We start from the raw sequence: 24,388 nt of genomic DNA, 5'->3' as shown, positions 1-24,388 counted from the left end.
ACGTATTAGTTTATTTATTTATAAAGTGATCAGATCATTGTGTACTCAATCTAGCTTAAAAACAGAATTAATCATTTTGGTCGGACTAGGAAAATAATACTGCGTAGGTTAATGCAATTAATAATAAAAAACAGTGTAGGTTAATGCAATTAATAATAAAAAATAATCATAATAAAATACTTAACAGACTGAAATTAAATGGAAAAAATATGACATATAGGTCCTGTAGAATGCAAAACATATGGACATAAATATTTTGGCTATTCATATTTAATATATGAATAGCCGGCTATTCATATTTAAGCCACTGAGGAATGTTAACGTTTCAGTATAAGCAGATCATTATTTAGGCCTATTTTAGTTGATGTGAAATGTTTACAATGCTCAAACTAAGATTAAAAAAAAACACTTCAATAATTGTAAATTAGTTTTTTTTGTAAAAAAAAAAGTAAATTACTTAAAATAGTAAATTACTTTTATGTAAAAAAAAAAGTATATGATTATTTAAACCTTCCAATAATTTTTTTTTTTTTTTTTTTTTTTTCTTCAGTAGTAGTGTTAGTAGCAATTGTTTTGCTATTCCATGACATCGATATTTGAAATGTATAACATGCCAGGAAAGCTGCCTTATTCTAATTTTAAATGTTCACATTCTTGTTTGTATTTAACATCCACAGATAATGGTATGTCCTAATTTAATTAGTCCTCCAACAGCTTGTAATTTTATCTTATCTTAGCACTATTGTTAAATCAAACAGATTGGAATACCTTCAGGTTTTGAATTTGGATGTGATATTGTAAAATTGCAGCTGTCAACTAAAATATATTACATTGAATTTTGGAAACCGTAAAATTCCACTGAATTGAAAATTCCATTAAAACAATGAATGAGATTATTTTTTCGTTTCATTTTTTGGTATCGCTGAAAAGTTACTGTTCTATAACTGATGTACTCACATATTTGTTTATTCTTGAATTAGTGCATTTTTACAATTTCTGTCTGAACAATGGGAAATGACAGCCCCAGATGATTCTGGAACAATATGTTTCTTTATTTGTTTGATCAAGAAACAGACTTCATTTAACAATTTAGTTCATTTAACATTTTTTTCTTCTTCTTCTTGTCATTACACTAGAGACTCGTTACGGTTCAAACATTTGAATCAATCAGAAATAGCACTCCCACTTGGTAAAATGTATTTAGCAGTTGGATTCATGTCCTGGCGTCTTTTATATACATTTTGTCATTATGGAATTATTGTAAAAACAAAATTACTGTTCAGTAATGTAAAAACAAACAAAACACACACAAACAAACAAACAAACAAACAAAAAAACTGATGAGCCCACAACACCTGGTTTCAGTGTACAGTAAAGTAAATTAAATAATGTTTTGAATGTAGAAATGTCTTTCTTTTTTCCCTCTGTCTTTTCCCCCCTCAAAATGGTCATTAGCAGGGAAAAATCACCTAATTGTGGAAAAAGGCGTTGAGTTCTTCGTATGCAGGGTCCCGATCGTGGTGCACGTGTACATCATGAAACGGAGGGAGGTTCTCCGAGTGCGCGCTGCCGCTGCGAGCACCTGATGGGGCGTAAGCAAGACCATGAGCAGCGGAGGAACGTGAGCCATGCAGACTGGTGTAATGCATAGAATATTGATAACCTCTTTCCGCCTCTGGTGAGAGTGTCTCCTGTTGTCTCAATGCAAAGTTACCATTTACACAAACCGGAGGGCTGTGGTTGCCCTCGTAATCTGGACTGTTGTATTCTGGGGACGTGCCTTCGGTGTACAGAGCCTCATAGGCCGAACAGAAAGAGTGATTTCTGAGGCTATGTGCATTGGATCCGGACTGACAATGTGTACTTGATAGACGGGAGCATTGATATGGATATGCGTGCATGGAGAAAGAGGGGGTGGGCAAGTGAAATCGCGCTCCCTCTTGACATTGTTCCGTTAGAAAATTCCTTGAGTTAAGTTGGAGGCACCCAGCCACCAGATTTGTCGTGGGTTGGGAGAGGCCTTTGCAAAGTGTCTGTACATATGAAACCACATCCGGTCTCTTCCCATTCCGCAGGATCTCTGACAGCGCCCAAATGTAATTTTTCGCCAACCGTAATGTTTCAATTTTAGAGAGTTTTTGAGTTTTTGAATAGCATGGTACTACCTTGCGTAGATTGTCTAGTGCTGAATTTAGGTCGTGCATGCGCGTGCGCTCTCTAGCGTTCGCTTTTTGGCGCCTTACTTTCGAGCGCTCTAACCTAGCCGGTGTCATTTTACGTTTTTTTGGTCCACGTTTTTTAGGTCTGTCCCCATCCCCCTCATCTCCACAATCATCTTCATCAACATCCTCATCATCGTCTTCCTCCCCTGCAATTTCCGACTGAGCCCGGCTGCTCCCGCCTTTCACATCGCCCTCATCCAAGTCCTCGTCGCCTAGGCGACAGCGCTCCTGCTCTTCGTCCTTGGTTTTGGAGCACTCGCTCCCGCTGTCATCCACCCAGCCTCCGAACTTCTCCATGTCCGGAAGCAGTGAAGGTTCGTTGAATAATCTTGTTAACATGGCGGCGCCACTGAAACATAGACAACGAGTAAAAAATGTTTTAATAATTAAACCGTGACGTCGAAATTGTGTACAGCACAAATGTGGTTTGAAATATTAATAACAGCCTTAGCACCCCATACAGTGTGAAAGTAGCTCTGCCATCACTTAAGTAGCCTAAATAAAGGTTGTTTTCGAATAATTTATGTTAGCTATATACTTTTGACGAAACGAACGATTTTAAAAATGAAGAGCAAAAATGTAATTGACAGGAAATATGTGTAGGCTAAATAACGATCACGTGCCATATAATTTTCAGAAAGCTGGGAGTAGGCTTTCTGTGGGAAACCACTTCGAAAGTGGTATGATTTTAATTCAGGGAGAGCGACAGACGTCGCCAGACGGTCTCACTCCCCAATTCCCAATTTCTGCAGTCCTGTTTGGCCCCTCGCAGCAGGTCCTCGCACGCGGCCCCTGATTTTGGGTCTCAGGGGGGCGTTTTGAGCAGCGAGTACCCCCTTCACCCCTTCCTTTCCATCTTCATTCTGGCGGCATTCCAGCACATCAAAAAACATGACACGAACCGAAAACTCTTCGAAAACCTTTAAAACGGCGAAAAGATAAAAAAGGGAAAATGTAACAAAAGAAAAGCTGTAACTGTAGAGTCAATTTAACAGTAAATCGTAATACGATCTCATTTATGACCACAATAGCCAAATCCTGGCTCCTCTTGATGAGGGCGGGGTCCCTAAATCGCAACCCATGTCCTGATTCTAAAACTGCCGTCGGTCTCCATCCTTCCCCTTATCCTGTTATAAAACCATAGTTGATAAAGGGAATAAGAAGAAGAAGAAGAAGAAGAAGAAGAAGAAAAACTAAGATAGTTAACTAATTTATTTTAACTTATGGACATATAATAGTAGTTTTTTTTTTATTGCAATGAAAAACAAAAAAAAACAAAACAATTAATGTGACAATTTAATTGTAAAAAAGAAAAAAAAGTTGACAGGCCGAGTGTCTTTGTTATGAAAACGCTTTCTGATGAACAAATTTTTGTTTTTAAATAATTTGTATAGGTCTATCCTGTTATGTAAATTATTATGTCATATTTTCGTATGGTTGTTAGAATCCTGACGTTAGCTCTACTCATTGATAACCCACAAGAAAGCCTGCATTATCAGTAATATCTCAGCAAAAGTCACTGAAAATGTAACAAACAATTTGCACATAGTATTTAGGCCTACGAGAAACAACACTATCTAATAAGCATTGCCATAATGTCTCGTCAAATATGTCTAAATAACCTGGATTAGTGTAAACTGTGTAGCCGTTATTGTTATCGACCTTCCGAAGGAGTCAAATCAGATTTATGGCTCGCATATATAATATTGTACGACTGCTTTAATTAAATGTACCATTCTCTGAAAAAAGGTATCACAGCTGATGAAAATCTAAATTAAATGAACACATAAAAGACAAATTCAACCAGCATCAGTAGTTAGACATATTTTCTTTTAAATATTTATTATTATTAATATATAAATCATTATTTGTTATGATGATATATTCTATCACGTCTGAAAAACTCACCTAGTTTATGGTGCTCTACGGGTGAGGGCGCGTACGTCTACATGATCTTCATGCTATAGTTCCCTATATGCTAAGAAGACTAAGAAAAAGAGAAGCGCGATTGTCTGTGATCCGGTATGTGTTATCCCTTTCCCGGACTGCAGCGAGGCGGTGTGGCATCCCTAGCAGGCAGGGTTACATACCTGCTCTGATGCCAGGCCATATGGTGGGCACGTCACTGGCAGGAGCCATCACATGAGAACGGGTGATTGACACGCGCTCGCATTCGTAGAGATTGCCTTCCCGAGGGACAAGGAGCCCACCATCTGTCGCTGCCGCTGCACACGTACCTCACTAAAGTATAACAAGCTTTCATAGAAACTACACCCAATTGCACACTGATATTATTAGATACATATGGGGTGAGATAATGTGGTGAAATTTTTTTTTAATTTGTAAATTCAATTTAATTATGTATTAATTAACAATTTCAAACCACTGTGTGTGTGTGTGTGTGTGTGTGTGTGTGTGTGTGTGTGTGCGTGTGTGTGTGCGCTCACGCGTTATTGTTTGTTTTTGAGCAGGTTTTTGCGGTGAAGGGTTGTACAGGATTGTCTATTTTAAACCGTAAATTCAATGTATGTTCGTCTATTTAATCTCGTAATTTTGTTATTTCTCCAAATGTGGACAGATACTGGAGAAAAAAAAACATTCATATACACATTGTTCCAATAATAAGTATTGTGAATCATATCTCATTGTAAAACATATCTGTTCATATCATAATATTTGTTTGTGATTTACTTTCCTGTTAAGTAATACCCTACAACGGAGCTCATTATTGCTGTCTGCTCTGCTCAATCTGGACTATGGATGTTTGAAATTTATTGAAAATATGGTTCTAGTGCCACCTGGTGGCAATTATTTTGAACTGCATGAAGGCTGGGCGTTGGAAACGTCACAGAATTTGTAACTAAACGTCAACCAATGCTTGATGGAAAAGGTGATAAATACAGATTATTTAGGGGTCCAGGAACCATGTTGTATTTCTTCTTTGTGTATTTGTTTTATTAACATTATTATTAGTAGTAGTAGTAGTAGTAGTAGTATGGGTTCAAGCGTGAAATGCTGAAACCTTGTTTTTATTAAGATATTTATTATTAGGGGTTCATATGCAAAGCACTGAAAGTAAAGTGCAAAGCTGTAAGTAAATTTTTCAAGTCTAATTATGATCTAAAGTACATTATTTGATACAGTGACTAAATTAATGAGAAATAAAGCTTTAACTTCTGACATTTACAAACTGCACAGCAATAATGACTTTATGAACTTCTTTACTTGCAAGATTGATAATATTAGAGAGAAAATTATAACCATGCAACTGTCTACTACAGTATCACATCAGATAGTGTATTGTAGTGTTCCTGAGGAAAAATTCCATTAATTCTTTGCTGAAGGAATAATTGTCTAAACTCGTTAAATCATCTAAATCAATAACATGTATGTTAGACCCTATACAGACTAAGCTACTGAAAGAGATGCTTCAAGAGGTCATAGATCCTCTTCTTAATACAAGACTATTATTAAACCTCTTATTAAAAAACCACAACTTGATCCTAGAAAATTAGTCAATTACAGCCAATCTCCAATCTACCTTTTTTGTCGAAAATACAAACCCGATTCCAAAAAAGTTGGGACACTGTACAAATTGTGAATAAAAACAGAATGCAATGATGTGGAAGTTTCAGATTTCAATACTTTATTCAGAATACAACATAGATGACATATCAAATGTTTAAACTGAGAAAATGTATCATTTTAAGGGAAAAATAAGTTGATTTTAAATTTCATAGCATCAACACATCTCAAAAAAGTTGGGACAAGGCCATGTTTACCACTGTGGCATCCCCTCTTCTTTTTATAACAGTCTGCAAACGTCTGGGGACTGAGGAGACAAGTTGCTCAATTTTAGGAATAGGAATGTTGTCCCATTCTTGTCTAATACAGGCTTCTACTTGCTTAATTATCTTAGGTCTTCTTTGTCACATCTTCCTCTTTATGATGCGCCAAATGTTTTCTATGGGTGAAAGATCTGGACTGCAGGCTGGCCATTTCAGTACCCGGATCCTTCTTCTATGCAGCCATGATGTCGTAAATGATGCAGTATGTGGTCTGGCATTGTCATGTTGGAAAATGCAAGGTCTTCCCTGAAAGAGACGACATCTGGATGGGAGCATATGTTGTTCTAGAACTTGGATATACCTTTCAGCATTGATGGTGCCTTTCCGGATGTGTAAGCTGCCCATGCCACACGCACTCATGCAACCCCATACCATCAGAGATGCAGTCTTCTGAACTGAGCGCTGATAACAACTTGGGTTGTCTTTGTCCTCTTTAGTCCGGATGACATGGCGTCCCAGTTTTCCAAAAAGAACTTCAAATTTTGATTCATCTGACCACAGAACAGTTTTCCACTTTGCCACAGTCCATATTAAATGAGCCTTGGTCCAGAGAAAATGCCTGCGCTTCTGGATCATGTTTAGATATGGTTTCTTTTTTGACCTGTAGAGTTTTAGCCGGCAATGGCGAATGGCACGGTGGATTGTGTTCACCGACAATGTTTTCTGGAACTATTTCTGAGCCCATGTTGTGATTTCCATTATAGTAGCATTCCTGTATGTGATGCAGTGCCATCTAAGGGCCCGAAGATCACGGCATCCAGTATGGTTTTCCGGCCTTGACCCTTACGCACAGAGATTGTTCCAGATTCTCTGAATCGTTGGATGATATTATGCACTGTAGATGATGGTAACTTCAAACTCTTTGCAATTTTTCTCTGAGAAACTCCTTTCTGATATTGCTCCACTATTTTTCGCCGCAGCATTGGGGGAATTGGTGATCCTCTGCCCATCTTGACTTCTGAGAGACACTGCCACTCTGAGAGGCTCTTTTTATACTCAATCATGTTGCCAATTGACCTTAATAAGTTGCAAATTGGTCCTCCAGCTGTTCCTTATATGTATATTTAACTTTTCCGGCCTCTTATTGCTACCTGTCCCAACTTTTTTGGAATGTGTAGCTCTCATGAAATCCAAAATGATCCAATATTTGGCATGGCATTTCAAAATGTCTCACTTTCAACATTTGCTATGTTATCTATATTCTATTGTGAATAAAATATAAGTTTATGAGATTTGTAAATTATTACATTCCTTTTTTATTCACAATTTGTACAGTGTCCCAACTTTTTTGGAATCGGGTTTGTACTAGAAAAGGCAGTATCCTGACAACTATGTTCATTTTCAGAAAGAAATGTATCTGTGAGAATTTCCAGTCTTGATTTAGACTGTACCATAGTACTAAGACTGCTCTCATTAGAGTTGCAAATGATTTGCTCTTTTCATCAGATCGTAGTTGTATCTCTTTATTTGTGTTACTGGATCTTAGTGGTTTATTTGACACTGTCGATCACAGCATTCTTTTGAGTAGACTCAAAAATTATGCTGGCATTAGTGGAATTGCATTAGCATGGTTCAAATCATACTTATCTGACCGTTGTCAATTTGTTGCAGTAAACAAAGAGATGTCATACCAATCACAAGTTCAGTATGGATTACAGCAAGGGTCAGTACTAGGACCATTGCTTTTCACTCTGTACATGTTACCCTTGGGTGATATCATTAGGAAACATGGCGTTAGTTGTCACTGTTATGCTGATGATACTCAGCTCTATATTTCTTCATGCTCTGACGGAACTTACCAATTCACAAAATTAACGGAATGCATAGTTGATATTAAAAAATTGGAGGACTAGTAATTTCCTACAACTAAATAAAAAAAAACAGAGATTCTAAATATTGGACCAAAAAAACTCTGCATGTAATAACCTAGAATACTGTCTAATACTTGATGGCTGCTCTGTTAAGTATTCATCATCAGTTAGGAACCTGTACTCTTTGATACCAATCTTTCATTTGAAAGCCACATTTCTAGCATCTGTAAAACCACAATCTTCCATCTTGAAAATATATCTATACTATGACATATGCTCTCAATGACAAATGCAGAACAGTTAGTTCATGCGTTCATGACCTCAAGGCTAAATTACTGTTTCCTTTCAAAAACTTTACTGGAGCTGCGCTTTATTCATCGCTATGGGAATGTCTTTAGTCGTGACCAGCTGTGAATATATGTGTAAAACAACGTCAGTGAAATTGACCTATATTTATAGCCTGCGTGACGTCATCGGAATGTGCCGATGTGAGGCTATAATTAGATGAACTACAGGTGCATCTGCAGGTCTTTTTTTCTTCAGAGACCATACTGTGAAGTGTGTGTGTGAAACAGCCCTGCTTAAACTCTTTTCTTCCTTCATCACTTTGTTAGGAGTTAGATTTGACAGGCAGTGTGCAGAACTTTCTCTCCCTTTGTTCCTTTTTCAACTCTGTCCGACAAGTGAAAAGTGAACACATATATATTTGAGAGAAAGTCATGGCTGAATAAAGTAAAGGGTGTGTGTCTCCGTGTTCACGTTCCATCTCCGAATCGGACACACACCAGTATTATTTTGTTTGTTTGGGAAGAGCATGCTGTCCTTGCGTTGTAACAGGGCAAGTGCGAGCATTGTGAATGTTCGCAGTTTAAGTGCTTCGCGTTCGCTTTGCTTATTTCAAAGGGGTAGCACTCACAATATGTTCGTGGGGCTCACGTGGTGATCTGGCTGAGGATTGAGAGGCGCGTCCATCCCTGTTTCTCTCTCTCTCTCTCTCTCTCTCTCTCAAGATACAAGATTCAAGATTCAAAATAGCTTTATTGGCATGGAGAAAGAAATCTTTACATTGCCAAAGCATTAATAACACTGTACAATATAAATAAATAAATAATATAGCTGCAAGCAGCGATGACGGGCAAAAGCCCGGAGGCACCGCCACCCCAGTGGTTTCAGGGCAACTGTGCACGGCGGGCAATGGGCAGTTAAAACGGTTAAAAATAAAAGGACTATGTCAAATTCACACCACATTTACTGCAGCAGCTAATGCTCCTATGATCACAAACCACAACAGCCACATCCATGAGATCGTTTAAATTGAGATGACTTTCATGTCATAGAATGTCATAAGTCAATTTCAAATGAGTGCAGAATATCATCCTAATCTGACATGTCTGTGTTCCACTGTGCACTGAGAAATCTAATCCAGCCTTAAAGGATTAGTCCACTTTTAAATAATCATTTCCTGATAATTTACCCACCTCCATGTCATCCAAGATGTTCTTGTCTTTCTTTCATCAGTCAAAAAGAAATTAAAGGTGCCCTCGAATGAAAAATTGAATTTGTCTTGGCATAGTTAAATAGTTCAGTACATGGAAATGACATACAGTGAGTCTCAAACTCCATTGTTTCCTCCTTCTTATATAAATCTCATTTGTTTAAAAGACCTCCGAAGAACAGGCGAATCTCAACATAACACCGACTGTTACGTAACAGTCGGGGTGTACGCCCCCAATATTTGCATATGCCAGCCTATGTTCCCAACATTATGAAAGGCATTAAACAAGGGCAGCCATGAACGTCTGGATGTGCACAGCAGAATCATCAGATTAGGTAAGCAAGCAAGGACAACAGCGAAAAATGGCAGATGGAGCAATAATAACTGACATGATCCATGATATCATGATATTTTTAGTAATGTTTGTAAACTGTCTTTCTAAATGTTTCGTTAGCATGTTGCTAATGTACTGTTAAATGTGGTTAAAGTTACCATCGTTTCTTACTGTATTCACGGAGACAAGAGCCGTTGCTATTTTCATTTTTAAACACTGGCAGTCTGTATAATTCATAAACACAAATCTCTCCAACAGTGTAGCATTAGCCGTTAGCCACGGAGCATAGCCTCAAACTCATTCAGAATCAATGTAAACAACAGTATACAATACTCACATAATCCGATGCATGCATGCCGCATGCATGACGAACACTTTGTAAAGATCCATTTGAGGGTTATATTAGCTGTGTAAACTTTGTTTATGCACTGTTTAAGGCAAGCGCGAGCTCCGTGGGCAGGGGAGCGCCAGATTTAAAAGGGCCGCAGAGCATAAATTGGCTCATATTTAATGATGCCCCAAAATAGGCAGTTAAAAAAAATTATTAAAAAAAAATCTATGGAGTATGTTGAGCTGAAACTTCACAGACACATTCAGGGGACACCTTAGACTTATATTACATCTTGTAAAAAAAACGTTCGATGGCACCTTTAAGATTTTTGATAAAACATTCCATGATTATTCTCCTTATTGTAGACTTCAAGGGCCTCCAAATGGTTGAAGGTCAAAATTACAGCTTCAGTGCAGCTTCAAAGGGCTTTAAATGACACCAGATAAGGAATAAGGGACTTATCTAGCGAAACAAATACAACTGTATTTTGCTTTATAAACACAAAATATTGCCTTGAACATACTTCCGCTTTCCACATTCTTCAAAACACTTACGCTGTATGTCCTACAGCTTCCTTATTCTACTTACGAAAAAAAAAAACTAAACTGGTGATACGCAAGTAGAATAGGAAAGGCGTAGGACATACAGCGTAAGTGTTTTGAAGAATGCAGAAGTATGTTCTAGGCGATATTTTGTCTTTATAAAGCATATACAATTGTATTTTTTTCGAAAATGACAGATCGTTTCGCTAGATAAGTCCCTTATTCCTCATGTTCCACATGAACATCTTGGATGACATGGGGGTAAGTAAATTATCAGGAAAAGTTTATTTAAAAGTGGACTAATCCTTTAATGTGAGTGTCTGTGATTGCTGATGTTGTATAATCCTAACACTTCTCTTCATGTGTTTTTTGACCTCCCTGAGCTGTTGTTTGTGCACCAATCTTATGCACCAAAAGCATGTTTTCATTTAATTTCAATATATGTGGTATACAATGAAAAAAAATAAATAAAAAAATAAATGGAGCCAAATCACAGAACCTGCAAAGACAATTTTAATGTCAGTCTCACGAAATAGTAAGGTACATGTTTAGATTTTTCTGCTCACTTATGCAAGTTTATTTTAAACAGCCACTTTTATAATCATGTGAAATTTTATTTTAATAAATTTGAATTATATCAATAATTAATTTTTTTTTAGAATTTTTTTTAGAAAACTATTCCTGTACCAATAGTGATATAGTGTCAGTTCAATTTCAAATGAGTGTGAAGTTATCATTTGCAGTGAGTGTGAAGTTATCATTTGCAGTGTGTTCTTATATTTTAATTAACCTAATTATCAAACTAATAATGTAATACTATGTTGTCAGTGGCCTACAAATACATTGGCTTGATTAACTGCTTCAGGTGTCTGAGAATAAAATGAGTCTGCAATAAAAGGGTAAAAGAACTGATCAAGAGTGTAAAACTCTCTCTCTCTCTCTCTCTCTCACTCACACACAAACACACATACTGGTGTGAGGAGTCAGGGGGAGAAGAGGGGGGAGGGTGGGTTGCATAGACAGAGAGAGAGTCTACGTTTGTGTGAGTGTGTGAAAAATCCACATTCAAACCAAAGAATCTGACTTCCTGTTTGTCAGAGCTAATGACTATAAAATAGAAAGCTGTCCGGCTTAATGAGAACAGTAAGTGTACCGAGTTTGGTGACTGTAGGTTAAACTAACCCCCCCACTTTTGTCAAAAGTTGTTTCTAAGGCTTTGCCCATGTCTACTGGATGACGATATTGATGTGTGTTGAGATTCATGCATGTTAAGAGCCTCAAAAACACTCAAGAATATTATTAAAGTTTGACGTGTTGCCATGGCAACAATATTTAAAATATCAAAAATCCTGTCACAGGTCTACATCTGCTGTGTATTGACATTACACTGATGAAGTTTGAAGGGTAACACTTTACAATAAGGTTGTATTAGTTAACATTAGTTAATGCATTAGTTAACATTAACTAACCATGAACAATACCTCTGTTCAGCATTAGTTAATGTTTGTTAACGTTAACTCACGCATGTATTAATGCATCTATTCATGTTAACAGTGCAATTAGTTAACATTAGTTAATGCATTAGTTAACATTAACAACACCTCTGTTCAACATTAGTTAATGTTTATTAACGTTAACTCACGGATATATTAATGCATGTATTCATGTTAACTGCACAATTAGTTAACATTAGTTAATTCAATTAGTTAACATTACCTAACCAACAACACCTAGCTGTTCAACATTAGTTAATCATTGTTAACGTTAACTCACACATATATTAATGCATCTATTCATGTTAACAGTGTTAAGTAGTTAACATTAGGTAATGCATTAGATAATATGAAATAATGGGCAATGCCTGTAAATAGCCTTAATGTTTTAAGGTTAACTTACTGTGCATATTTACATTAGTTTATGTAGCGGTTGACACACTAAGAGTGATCATTTTTAACTCATCTACGCTAAAGGTAAAAATGCCATTGTGTCTATTCATATTAACAGCACAAGTAGTTAACATTAGTTAATGCATTAGATAACATGAACTAATCATGAACAATGCCTCTTATTTAGCCTTAATGTTTTAAGGTTAACTTACTGTACTTACATTAGTTTATGTAGCAGTTGACACATTTCTAACTCTCCACTCACTCACACTAAATTAAGGTAAAAAATACCATTGTGTACCTTATCAGCATTATTTATTAACAAGGCATTGATTTGGGCTGTAAATATAATTCTGAAGTGCAAACCATCTGAACATTAACAGATATGTTGTTCATGTTTATATGCATTTTACTATCATTACTTACATTCAACAAAGCATTTATTAATGGAATATGTGAACCTTATTGTAAAGTGTACACTATTTCAACATTAACTGATGTGTTACTAACATTTGTTGACCCTTTATTAACATGACTTACCATTAACAAAGCATTTATTAATGGAATTTGTGAACCTTATTGTAAAGTGTTGTGGAATTACAAATTTAAGAATCTGTTTAAAATCTGCGGATCCTACATCCTGACCATTTGGCAGGACAAGCTCAAGATACAGCAGTGCTTTTGTCTCTATGATAATGTAAAGGTATAGGTGATACTGCCAGACTGATTGGATTAGCACCTATGCATTTGAATGACACAGTTATGCTGATTAGATCATGGCTGGGAAATGTAGGCAATGATCTGATTCCTGTACTGCATTTGCATGCTTTGTTTAGATTGTCCACACCTCTACTCTATGTATCCCTCCCCCTTGAATGTATATGAACTACCAAGTCACTGCCTTAGTTAGAATTTGGATGACCACAGCGACGCACAGCGTGTTTCTCAATAAAGAGTAACTTATGCTTCAAGAGATCCCAAAGTCTCCTGGTCTATGCTTCTGAGATTTCCAACAGTGTACACTATTTCAACATTAACTGATGTGTTACTAACATTTGTTGACCCTTTATTAACATGAATTACCATTAACAAAGCATTCATTAATGGAATTTGTGAACCTTATTGTAAAGTGTACACTATTTCATCATTAACTGATGAGTTACTAACATTTGTTGCCTCTTTATTAACATGACTTACCATTAACAAAGCATTTATTAATGGAATTTGTGAACCTTATTGTAAAGTGTACACTATTTCATCATTAACTGATGAGTTACTAACATTTGTTGACTCTTTATTAACATGACTTACCATTAACAAAGCATTTATTAATGGAATTTGTGAACCTTATTGTAAAGTGTACACTATTTCATCATTAACTGATGTGTTACTAACATTTGTAGATCCTTTATTAACATGACTTACCATTAACAAAGCATTTAAATGAAAAATAAAATGTCTGTAATTGTTTACCCATTTTGTAATATTTAGTTTGTTTGCTGTGAGGCGTTTTCTCCTATGCAGTGACTGACAATGCATAAGACACACCAAAGCACAACATAAATTCACAAATCACATCAACTTTATTTTTTCGCTGTACTCCAAATCTTTACAATCCATATGTTTGTAAGGAACATATCCAAATTCTGCGTTTTTTCCGTCGTTCTTCATCTTCATTCTCAGCAGCAACCGTCATAGTCAAAGCCCGCGCTCGCTATGATTCAAATTTTAAAAAGTCGCGCGCGCCCACGAGATCCGTTACGGCATGGTTTACGGCACTGATATCAAACGCTCATTGGTTCTCACCTGCTTCTTCACAGATTGCGACATGCCGTGTTTCAGTGGATTGACATTTGAGTGCGCGCCTTCACGGAGAGAAGCCGGATTCATCATATTTTCATGGATTATTATCTTAAATTCTGCTCTGTACCCTATTAAAACTATTACCGCCAGAGAGGACTGCGACTGCAACTCATCATCATTTGAACTAACGTACTTTCGGTACAACTTTTGACATTTTTGCAAAAAAATAAATTATTGTGATTACGCTTGTCTCTTATTCTTTTATTTATAACTGTACGGAGATTTAAGAAATGGTTATGGGTAGGTTTATGGTAGGTGTGGATTATTGGCTCAAAATATCGTTTAATTTCATTAATGAATGCTTTGTTAAGGGTAAGTCATGTTAATAAAGGATCTACAAATGTTAGTAACACATCAGTTAATGATGAAATAGTGTACACTTTACAATAAGGTTCACAAATTCCATTAATAAATGCTTTGTTAATGGTAAGTCATGTTAATAAAGGGTCTACAAATGTTGGTAACTCATCAGTTAATGATGAAATAGTGTACACTTTACAATAAGGTTCACAAATTCCATTAATAAATGCTTTGTTGAATGTAAGTAATCATAGTAAAATGCATATAAACATGAACAACATATCTGTTAATGTTCAGATGGTTTGCACTTCGTAATTATATTTACAGCCCAAATCAATGCCTTGTTAATAAATAATGCTGATAAGGTACACAATGGTATTTTTTACCTTATTTTAGTGTAAGTGAGTGGAGAGTTAGAAATGTGTCAACTGCTACATAAACTAATGTAAGTACAGTAAGTTAACCTTAAAACATTAAGGCTAAATAAGAGGCATTGTTCATGATTAGTTCATGTTATCTAATGCATTAACTAATGTTAACTACTTGCGCTGTTAATATGAATAGATTCATTAATATATGCATGATTTAATGTTAACAATGATTAACTAATGCATTAACTAATGTTAACTACTTGCGCTGTTAACATGAATAGATGCATTAATACATGCGTGAGTTAACGTTAACAAACATTAACTAATGCTGAACAGAGGTGTTGTTCATGGTTAGTTAACGTTAACTAATGCATTAACTAATGTTAACTAATACAACCTTATTGTAAAGTGTTACCGTTTGAAGCAAATCAAGCAAACGTAACAGAGTGAACTCGATGCATTTTGAAAGTGATACACTTCCTGCTGCCAGTTGGTGGCACTATGACTTTGGCTCACAATAGTCACATCCATGTGATCAGACTCCTATAATGAACACACAGCTGAAGTTTCAGAAACATCAATCAATGTATGCAGAAGTTATAACACACTTCCTGTTTCCCTTTTCTCGCCATAAATCCGTTGCCTCGCCACGGCCAAACCGTTCGAGATATCAAAAATCTGCTGGCAATTTTTCATCATCAATGTCTTGACTTCATGCTGACCGAGTTTGGTGGTGATTGGATTCATCGCCTAGGAGGAGTATATCAAATTCCAGAGTATGAGTTTTTCAAACAACCCGTAATAGCTGACTTTCTGTTGAGGTGACGTATAACTTAGAGTACGAAAGTTGTTTGGCCCGATGAGGTCTATGTGTGTACCGAGTTTTATACTTATATGTGCAAGCGTGTTTGATATATAGACCATGATTTCTGACCCCGTTCAAGGGGGCGCTGTCAAGCCCCCCTGCCACGCCCGGGTACCAGCTTCTGCCCGGCCCTGATGGCCGTGGGTTCCAATGGATGTGCAAAGTTTCATGAGTTTTCGAGCATGGGAAGGGCCCCAAAAATGCCTGAATAGTTGGAAAAAAAAAAAATAATTAAAGCTGCAAGCAGCATTTACCGGGGTTCAAGCATTTAAGGCCTTTAAGCAAATACAAAGGTATTATATTTTATTTAGCAAACATGTAAACATTTAGATCATAAACAGAAAAGACAATTTACAGCCAATTCAGGCAATTTAGCAAGGAAAAACATGGTTTATAAAGGTTTTTTGACAGTTACAGCGCCATCTGTTGCCCGATTCCCACCATTTTTGCAGGGTGTCCTCAGAATGTGTCCATACATATGTGTGCTAAATTTGGTGAAAATATCTAATTTCGTTTTGAAGTTATAGACACGTATATATAAGAGAGCATAAAAAATGACCCATGAAAGACATATATTGGATTTTTTTGCCACTTCCTATCAAAATTTTGACAATTGGGCTTAAACATTTAGTAAATCAACTTAGGTTTCGTGTTTCCTACGCTGGTTTCGGCGCGATCGGACTAACGGTTTCGAAGATATTCGCAAAAGTTTTTTAAGCGCTAAATCACAACGTAGCACAAACCATAAGGCGAAACCTAACATGTTCGGTATCGTTGGACTCGGCAAGGATTCAGGAGTCTAAAGACGTGACTCCTGTGAAAATATGTCAAACACATCCAAAGTTATATATATTTACATCTAAAACCATTAAAAACGTATGTTTTTTAAAGTTTTTCACAATTATAGCGCCACCTATTGTCCGATTTACACGAAAATTGCATGCTTCTTTAGAGTCATATGCTGCATGTGCTCACCTATTTTGGTGAAGTTCTGAGTTTTTGTTTAGGTTTTATAGGCTTTTGGGTATATTTAGCCACGCCCATTTTGTAAATGACCCAGTTATTGCGACCCAAAGGGTAAAGTTCAACTTTTTTTAATAATTATTGATCTAGAGAGTCCATAGAATTGTCCTACACTGGTTTCATTCCGATCGGGCGAAAAACCTAGGACTAGTTCGCAAAAGTAGGTTTTTCACATATTTGCGAATAATTAATGAACGATTTGATTGACAGCATTAGTTTTAGAGGCAAATTTGTTCATCATGAGGAGATCTATCAAATGATATGGATATTGTGTGGTTTTGTGACACACCACGTGATTACTGAGTCATAAAACTCGTTAGCGCCAACTTGTGGCCGATTTCTTTCAAAATTCTTACAGACCTTTAGGACCATGAGTCGAACATGCCCATCGAGTTTCGTTCCGATCGACCTCCGTTAATCTTGTCTAATAGGTGCTCAAACTTCATTGGCCGATGGCGGCCATGTTTTTTGAGATACGCCAATGTCCTCATAGAATGTCATGCCCCCTTGGACCAAGACACTGCATGCCAAATTTCAAGTCAATCGGACTAACGGTTGCTTAGTTACAGCCGTTTTTATGTTTTTTTCAAGTTATTACGCCACCTAGTGTCCAATCGACGCGATTTTTTTATCATGACCAAAGATTGAGCCTCTACACATGTCTTCCGAGTTTGGTGCAAATATCTCATTTCGTTCTCGAGTTATAGCCATTTTAGTAAAAGTGGCTCCGCCCACATTGCATGTTTTGGCACCTCTTAGCGACTGTGAATCAAAATTTCAAAATTCTCTCGATAATTATTGATCTTTAGACACCAGAGAACATTTCTGCACTGGTTTGGTTCCGATCAGACGAAAAACCTAGGACTAGTTCGCAAAAGTAGTTTTTTGACAAAATTCAAAATGGCGGAAAAATTTTCATACCGGAAATGAAATCGGAGATATACGTTTTGTTCGTCAAGGTCTCAGCTTTCCAATGATATAAGACACTTGAGTCTGTGACACGGTTTAGGAGTTATGAGCCATTTTGCGCATTTGATCGCTGTAGCGCCACCTATTGGCCGATTTGGGTCATACTTTGTCAACCTCTCCTCGATTTTTGTACTATCATTTGACAAAGTTTCAAGTCTCTAGGCCTTACGGTTTGGGCTGCACGATGCGTTTTACGGCAGAAGAAAAAGAATAATAATTAAAGCTGCAAGCAGCATTTACCGGGGTTCAAGCATTTAAGGCCTTTAAGCACATAATAAGTTATTATATTTTATTTAGCAAGCATGTAAACATTTAGATCATAGACGGAAAAGCCATTTACAGCCAATACAGCAATTCAGTAATGGAAAAACATGGTTTTTAAAGGTTTTTTGACAGTTATAGCGCCATCTGTTGCCCGATCTCCACCACTTTTTTGGTGTCCTCAGAGCTAGCCCATACATATGTGTGCCAAATTTGGTGAAAATATCTCATTCCATTTTGAAGTTATAGACAGTTATATATAAGAGAGCGTAAAAAATGACCCATGAAAGACTTTGTTGGATTTTTTTGCCACTTCCATCAAAATTTTGACATTTGGGCTTTGACATATAGTAAACCAACTTAGGTTCGTGTTTCCTATGCTGGTTTCGTCTCGATCGGAGTAACGGTTTCGAAGATATTCGCAAAAGTTTTTTAGCGCTAAATCACAACGTAGCACAAACCATAGGCCGAAACCTACCATATTTGGTATCGTTGGATCGGCAAGGATTCTGGAGTCTAAAGACGTGACTCCCGTGAAAATAAGTCAGACACATCCAAAGTTATATATATTTTCATCTAAAACCATTAAAAACATATGTTTTTTAAAGTTTTTTCACAATTATAGCGCCACCTATTGTCCGATTTACACGAAAATTGCATGCTTCTTTAGAGTCATATACTTCATGTGCTCACCTATTTCGTGAAGTTCTGAGCTTTTGTTTAGGTTTTATAGGCTTTTGGGTATATTTAGCCACGCCCATTTTCTAAATGACCCAGTTATAGCGATCCAAAGGACAAAGTTCAACTTTTTTTGATAATTATTGATCTAGAGAGTCCATAGAATTGTCCTACACTGGTTTCGTTCCGATCGGCCAAAAAACCTAGGACTAGTTCGCAAAAGTAGGTTTTTCACATATTTGCGAATAATTAATGAACATTTGATTGACAGCATTGGTTTTAGAGGCAAAGTTGTTCAGCATGAGGAGATCTATCAAATGATATGCATATTGTGTGGTTTTATGAAACACCACGTGATTGCCGAGGCGTAAAACTCGTTAGCGCCAACTTGTGGCCGATTTCTTTCAAAATTCTTACAGACCTTTAGGACCATGAGTCGAACATGCCCATCGAGTTTCGTTCCGATCGGCCTCCGTTAACCTTGTCTAATAGGTGCTCAAACTTCATTGGCCGATGGCGGCCATGTTTTTTGAGATACGCCAATGTCCTCATAGAATGTCATCCCCCTTGGACCAAGACACTGCATGCCAAATTTCAAGTCAATCGGACTAACGGTTGCATAGTTACAACCGTTTTTATGTTTTTTTCAAGTTATACGCCACCTAGTGTCCAATCGACGCGATTTTTTATCATGACCAAAGATTGAGCCCCTACACATGTCTTCCGAGTTTGGTGCAAATATCTCATTTCGTTCTTGAGTTATAGCCATTTTAGTAAAAGTGGCTCCGTCCCACACGTTTTGGTCCCTTAGCGACCGTTAATCAAAATTTCAATTTTTTGATAACTTTTGATATTAGTCCAGAGAACATTTCTGCACTGGTTTGGTTCCGATCGGCGAAAAACCTAGGACTAGTTCGCAAAAGTAGGTTTTGACAAAATTCAAAATGGCGGAAAAATTTTCATACCGGAAATGAAATCGGAGATATACGTTTTGTTCGTCAAGGTCTCAGCTTTCCAATGATATAAGACACTTGAGTCTGTGACACACGGTTTAGGAGTTATGAGCCATTTTGCGCATTTGATCGCTGTAGCGCCACCTATTGGCCGATTTGGGTCATACTTTGTCAACCTCTCCTCGATTTTTGTACTATCATTTGACAAAGTTTCAAGTCTCTAGGCCTTACGGTTTGGGCTGCACGATGCGTTTTACGGCAGAAGAAGAAGAATAATAATAATAATTAAAGCTGCAAGCAGCATTTACCGGGGTTCAAGCATTTAAGGCCTTTAAGCACATAATAAGTTATTATATTTTATTTAGCAAGCATGTAAACATTTAGATCATAGACGGAAAAGACCATTTACAGCCAATACAGACAATTCAGTATGGAAAAACATGGTTTTTAAAGGTTTTTTGACAGTTATAGCGCCATCTGTTGCCCGATCTCCACCACTTTTTTTGGATGTCCTCAGAGTGTGCCCATACATATGTGTGCCAAATTTGGTGAAAATATCTCATTTTGTTTTGAAGTTATAGACACTTATATATAAGAGAGCATAAAAAATGACCCATGAAAGACTTTTATTGGATTTTTTTGCCACTTCCTATCAAAATTTTGACATTTGGGCTTTAACACTTAGTAAACCAACTTAGGTTCCGTGTTTCCTACGCTGGTTTCGTCGCGATCGGACTAACGGTTTCGAAGATATTCGCAAAAGTTTTTTAAGCGCTAAATCACAACGTAGCACAAACCATAGGGCGAAACCTACCATATTTGGTATCGTTAGACTCGGCAAGGATTCAGGAGTCTAAAGAAGTGACTCCCGTGAAAATAAGTCAGACACATCCAAAGTTATATATATTTTCATCTAAAACCATTAAAACCATATGTTTTTTAAAGTTTTTTCACAATTATAGCGCCACCTATTGTCCGATTTACACGAAAATTGGCATGCTTCTTTAGAGTCATATGTTGCATGTGCTCACCTATTTTGGTGAAGATCTGACTTTTTGTTTAGGTTTTATAGGCTTTTGGGTATATTTAGCCACGCCCATTTTCTAAATGACCCAGTTATAGTGATCCAAAGGGTAAAGTTCAACTTTTTTTTGATAATTATTGATCTAGAGAGACCATAGAATTGTCCTACACTGGTTTCATTCCGATCGGGCGAAAAACCTAGGACTAGTTCGCAAAAGTAGGTTTTTCACATATTTGTGAATAATTAATGAACGATTTGATTGACAGCATTGGTTCTTGAGGCAAAGTTGTTCAGCATGAGTAGATCTATCAAATGCTATGCATATTGTGTGGTTTTATGAAACACCACGTGATTGCCGAGGCGTAAAACTCGTTAGCGCCAACTTGTGGCCGATTTCTTTCAAAATTCTTACAGACCTTTAGGACCATGAGTCGAACATGCCCATCGAGTTTCGTTCCGATCGACCTCCGTTAACCTTGTCTAATAGGTGCTCAAACTTCATTGGCCGATGGCGGCCATGTTTTTTGAGATACGCCAATGTCCTCATAGAATGTCATGCCCCCTTGGACCAAGACACTGCATGCCAAATTTCAAGTCAATCGGACTAACGGTTGCATAGTTACAACCGTTTTTATGTTTTTTTCAAGTTATAGCGCCACCTAGTGTCCAATCGACGCGATTTTTTTATCGTGACCAAAGATTGAGCCCCTACACATGTCTTCCGAGTTTGGTGCAAATATCTCATTTGGTTCTCGAGTTATAGCCATTTTAGTAAAAGTGGCTCCGCCCACATTGCATGTTTTGGCGCCCCTTAGCGACTGTGAATCAAAATTTCAAAATTCTCTCGATAATTATTGATCTTTAGACTCCAGAGAACATTTCTGCACTGGTTTGGTTCCGATCGGACGAAAAACCTAGGACTAGTTCGCAAAAGTAGGTTTTTGACAAAATTCAAAATGGCGGAAAAATTTTCATACCGGAAATGAAATCGGAGATATACGTTTTGTTCGTCAAGGTCTCAGCTTTCCAATGATATAAGACACTTGAGTCTGTGACACACGGTTTAGGAGTTATGAGCCATTTTGCGCATTTGATCGCTGTAGCGCCACCTATTGGCCGATTTGGGTCATACTTTGTCAACCTCTCCTCGATTTTTGTACTATCATTTGACAAAGTTTCAAGTCTCTAGGCCTTACGGTTTGGGCTGCACGATGCGTTTTACGGCAGAAGAAGAAGAATAATAATAATAATTAAAGCTGCAAGCAGCATTTACCGGGGTTCAAGCATTTAAGGCCTTTAAGCACATAATAAGTTATTATATTTTATTTAGCAAGCATGTAAACATTTAGATCATAGACGGAAAAGACCATTTACAGCCAATACAGGCAATTCAGTATGGAAAAACATGGTTTTTAAAGGTTTTTTGACAGTTATAGCGCCATCTGTTGCCCGATCTCCACCACTTTTTTTGGGTGTCCTCAGAGTGTGCCCATACTTATGTGTGCCAAATTTGGTGAAAATATCTCATTCCGTTTTGAAGTTATAGACACTTACATATAAGAGAGCATAAAAAATGACCCATGAAAGACTTTTATTGGATTTTTTTGCCACTTCCCATCAAAATTTTGACATTTGAGCTTTAACATATAGTAAACCAACTTAGGTTACGTGTTTCCTACGCTGGTTTCGTCTCGATTGGACTAACGGTTTCGAAGATATTCGCAAAAGTTTTTTAAGCGCTAAATCACAACGTAGCACAAACCATAAGCCGAAACCTACCATATTTGGTATCGTTAGACTCGGCAAGGATTCAGGAGTCTAAAGAAGTGACTCCCGTGAAAATAAGTCAGACGCATCCAAAGTTATATATATTTTCATCTAAAACCATTAAAACCATATGTTTTTTAAAGTTTTTTCACAATTATAGCGCCACCTATTGTCCGATTTACACGAAAATTGGCATGCTTCTTTAGAGTCATACGTTGCATGTGCTCACCTATTTTGGTGAAGATCTGACTTTTTGTTTAGGTTTTATAGGCTTTTGGGTATATTTAGCCACGCCCATTTTCTAAATGACCCAGTTATAGCGACCCAAAGGGCAAAGTTCAACTTTTTTTTGATAATTATTGATCTAGAGAGTCCATAGAATTGTCCTACACTGGTTTCGTTCCGATCGGGCAAAAAACCTAGGACTAGTTCGCAAAAGTAGGTTTTTCACATATTTGTGAATAATTAATGAACGATTTGATTGACAGCATTGGTTCTTGAGGCAAAGTTGTTCAGCATGAGTAGATCTATCAAATGCTATGCATATTGTGTGGTTTTATGAAACACCACGTGATTGCCGAGGCGTAAAACTCGTTAGCGCCAACTTGTGGCCGATTTCTTTCAAAATTCTTACAGACCTTTAGGACCATGAGTCGAACATGCCCATCGAGTTTCGTTCCGATCGACCTCCGTTAACCTTGTCTAATAGGTGCTCAAACTTCATTGGCCGATGGCGGCCATGTTTTTTGAGATACGCCAATGTCCTCATAGAATGTCATGCCCCCTTGGACCAAGACACTGCATGCCAAATTTCAAGTCAATCGGACTAACGGTTGCATAGTTACAACCGTTTTTATGTTTTTTTCAAGTTATAGCGCCACCTAGTGTCCAATCGACGCGATTTTTTTTATCGTGACCAAAGATTGAGCCCCTACACATGTCTTCCGAGTTTGGTGCAAATATGTCATTTCCTTCTCGAGTTATAGCCATTTTAGTAAAAGTGGCTCCTCCCATTACATAGATTTTTACGCCCCCTAGCGACCGTGAATCAAAATTTCAAAATTCTCTCGATAATTATTGATCTATAGACTCCAGAGAACATTTCTGCACTGGTTTGGTTCCGATCGGACGAAAAACCTAGGACTAGTTCGCAAAAGTAGGTTTTTGACAAAATTCAAAATGGCGGAAAAATTTTCCAGGCGGAAATGAAATCGGAGATATACGTTTTGTTCGTCAAGGTCTCAGCTTTCCAATGATATAAGACACTTGAGCCTGTGACACACGGTTTAGGAGTTATGAGCCATTTCGCGCATTTGATTGCTGTAGCGCCACCTATTGGCCGATTTGGGTCATACTTTGTCAACCTCTCCTCGATTTTTGTACTATCATTTGACAAAGTTTCAAGTCTCTAGGCCTTACGGTTTGGGCTGCACGATGCGTTTTACGGCAGAAGAAAAAGAATAATAATAATAATTAAAGCTGCAAGCAGCATTTACCGGGGTTCAAGCATTTAGGGCCTTTAAGCAGATATGCATAAAAAGATATTTTAAAGTTTGAAAGATATTTAAGTTTTATTTAGCAAGCATGTCACCACTTAAATCACAGATGAACAGCTATGATATATGCTAAACCAAACAGAGAAAGAAAAGGCTTAAACAATAATACGCATGCTTACTCATATACACACACACAACTTATTGGTTCACTTTCATTCTGTGTCAAAACAGTATGTGTTTTGTGTTTCAAGTATATTTCCATGTTCATTACATTAATTAAACATGCTTACAAACACATTTTGTTGCAAATATGGATATTTGAAATCAATAATGAGGTAAGAAAATGCTT

At 37.2% G+C, this 24,388-nt stretch overlaps 1 protein-coding gene across 2 annotated transcripts; it reads right to left on the bottom strand.

Annotated features, from left to right (window-relative positions):
- Positions 1-1,034: 1,034 nt before the first annotated feature.
- Positions 1,035-4,468, bottom strand: neurod2 (neuronal differentiation 2). Of its 2 annotated transcripts, none has more exons than XM_048190635.1 (2): positions 4,313-4,468; positions 1,035-2,571 (listed from the first exon to the last, which is right to left on the bottom strand). In XM_048190635.1, the coding sequence occupies exons 1-2, from the start codon at positions 4,330-4,332 to the stop codon at positions 1,470-1,472; spliced, it is 1,122 nt and encodes a 373-aa protein (XP_048046592.1). In that variant the 5' UTR covers positions 4,333-4,468; the 3' UTR covers positions 1,035-1,469. The 2 variants fall into 2 exon arrangements, with proteins under 2 accessions (XP_048046592.1, XP_048046593.1); XM_048190636.1 differs by lacking the exon at positions 4,313-4,468 and adding an exon at positions 4,131-4,306.
- Between the last annotated feature and the right edge of the window lie 19,920 nt (positions 4,469-24,388).

The sequence above is a fragment of the Megalobrama amblycephala genome, linkage group LG5, assembly GCF_018812025.1.
Source record: "Megalobrama amblycephala isolate DHTTF-2021 linkage group LG5, ASM1881202v1, whole genome shotgun sequence".
Lineage (NCBI taxonomy): Eukaryota > Metazoa > Chordata > Actinopteri > Cypriniformes > Xenocyprididae > Megalobrama > Megalobrama amblycephala.
The sequence above is the reverse complement of the archived record's forward strand: the minus strand, read 5'-3'. Positions and strand labels throughout refer to the sequence as shown.

What these genes read in the sequence shown, in the direction of transcription:
- neurod2 (XM_048190635.1), bottom strand. Translation starts at nt 4,332, where the DNA reads ATGGCCTGGCATCAGAGCAG. An exon ending in ATGGCCTGGCATCAGAGCAG is followed by an intron (nt 2,572 to 4,312) that starts GTATGTAACCCT and finishes TCTATGTTTCAG; the next exon opens with TGGCGCCGCCATGTTAACAA.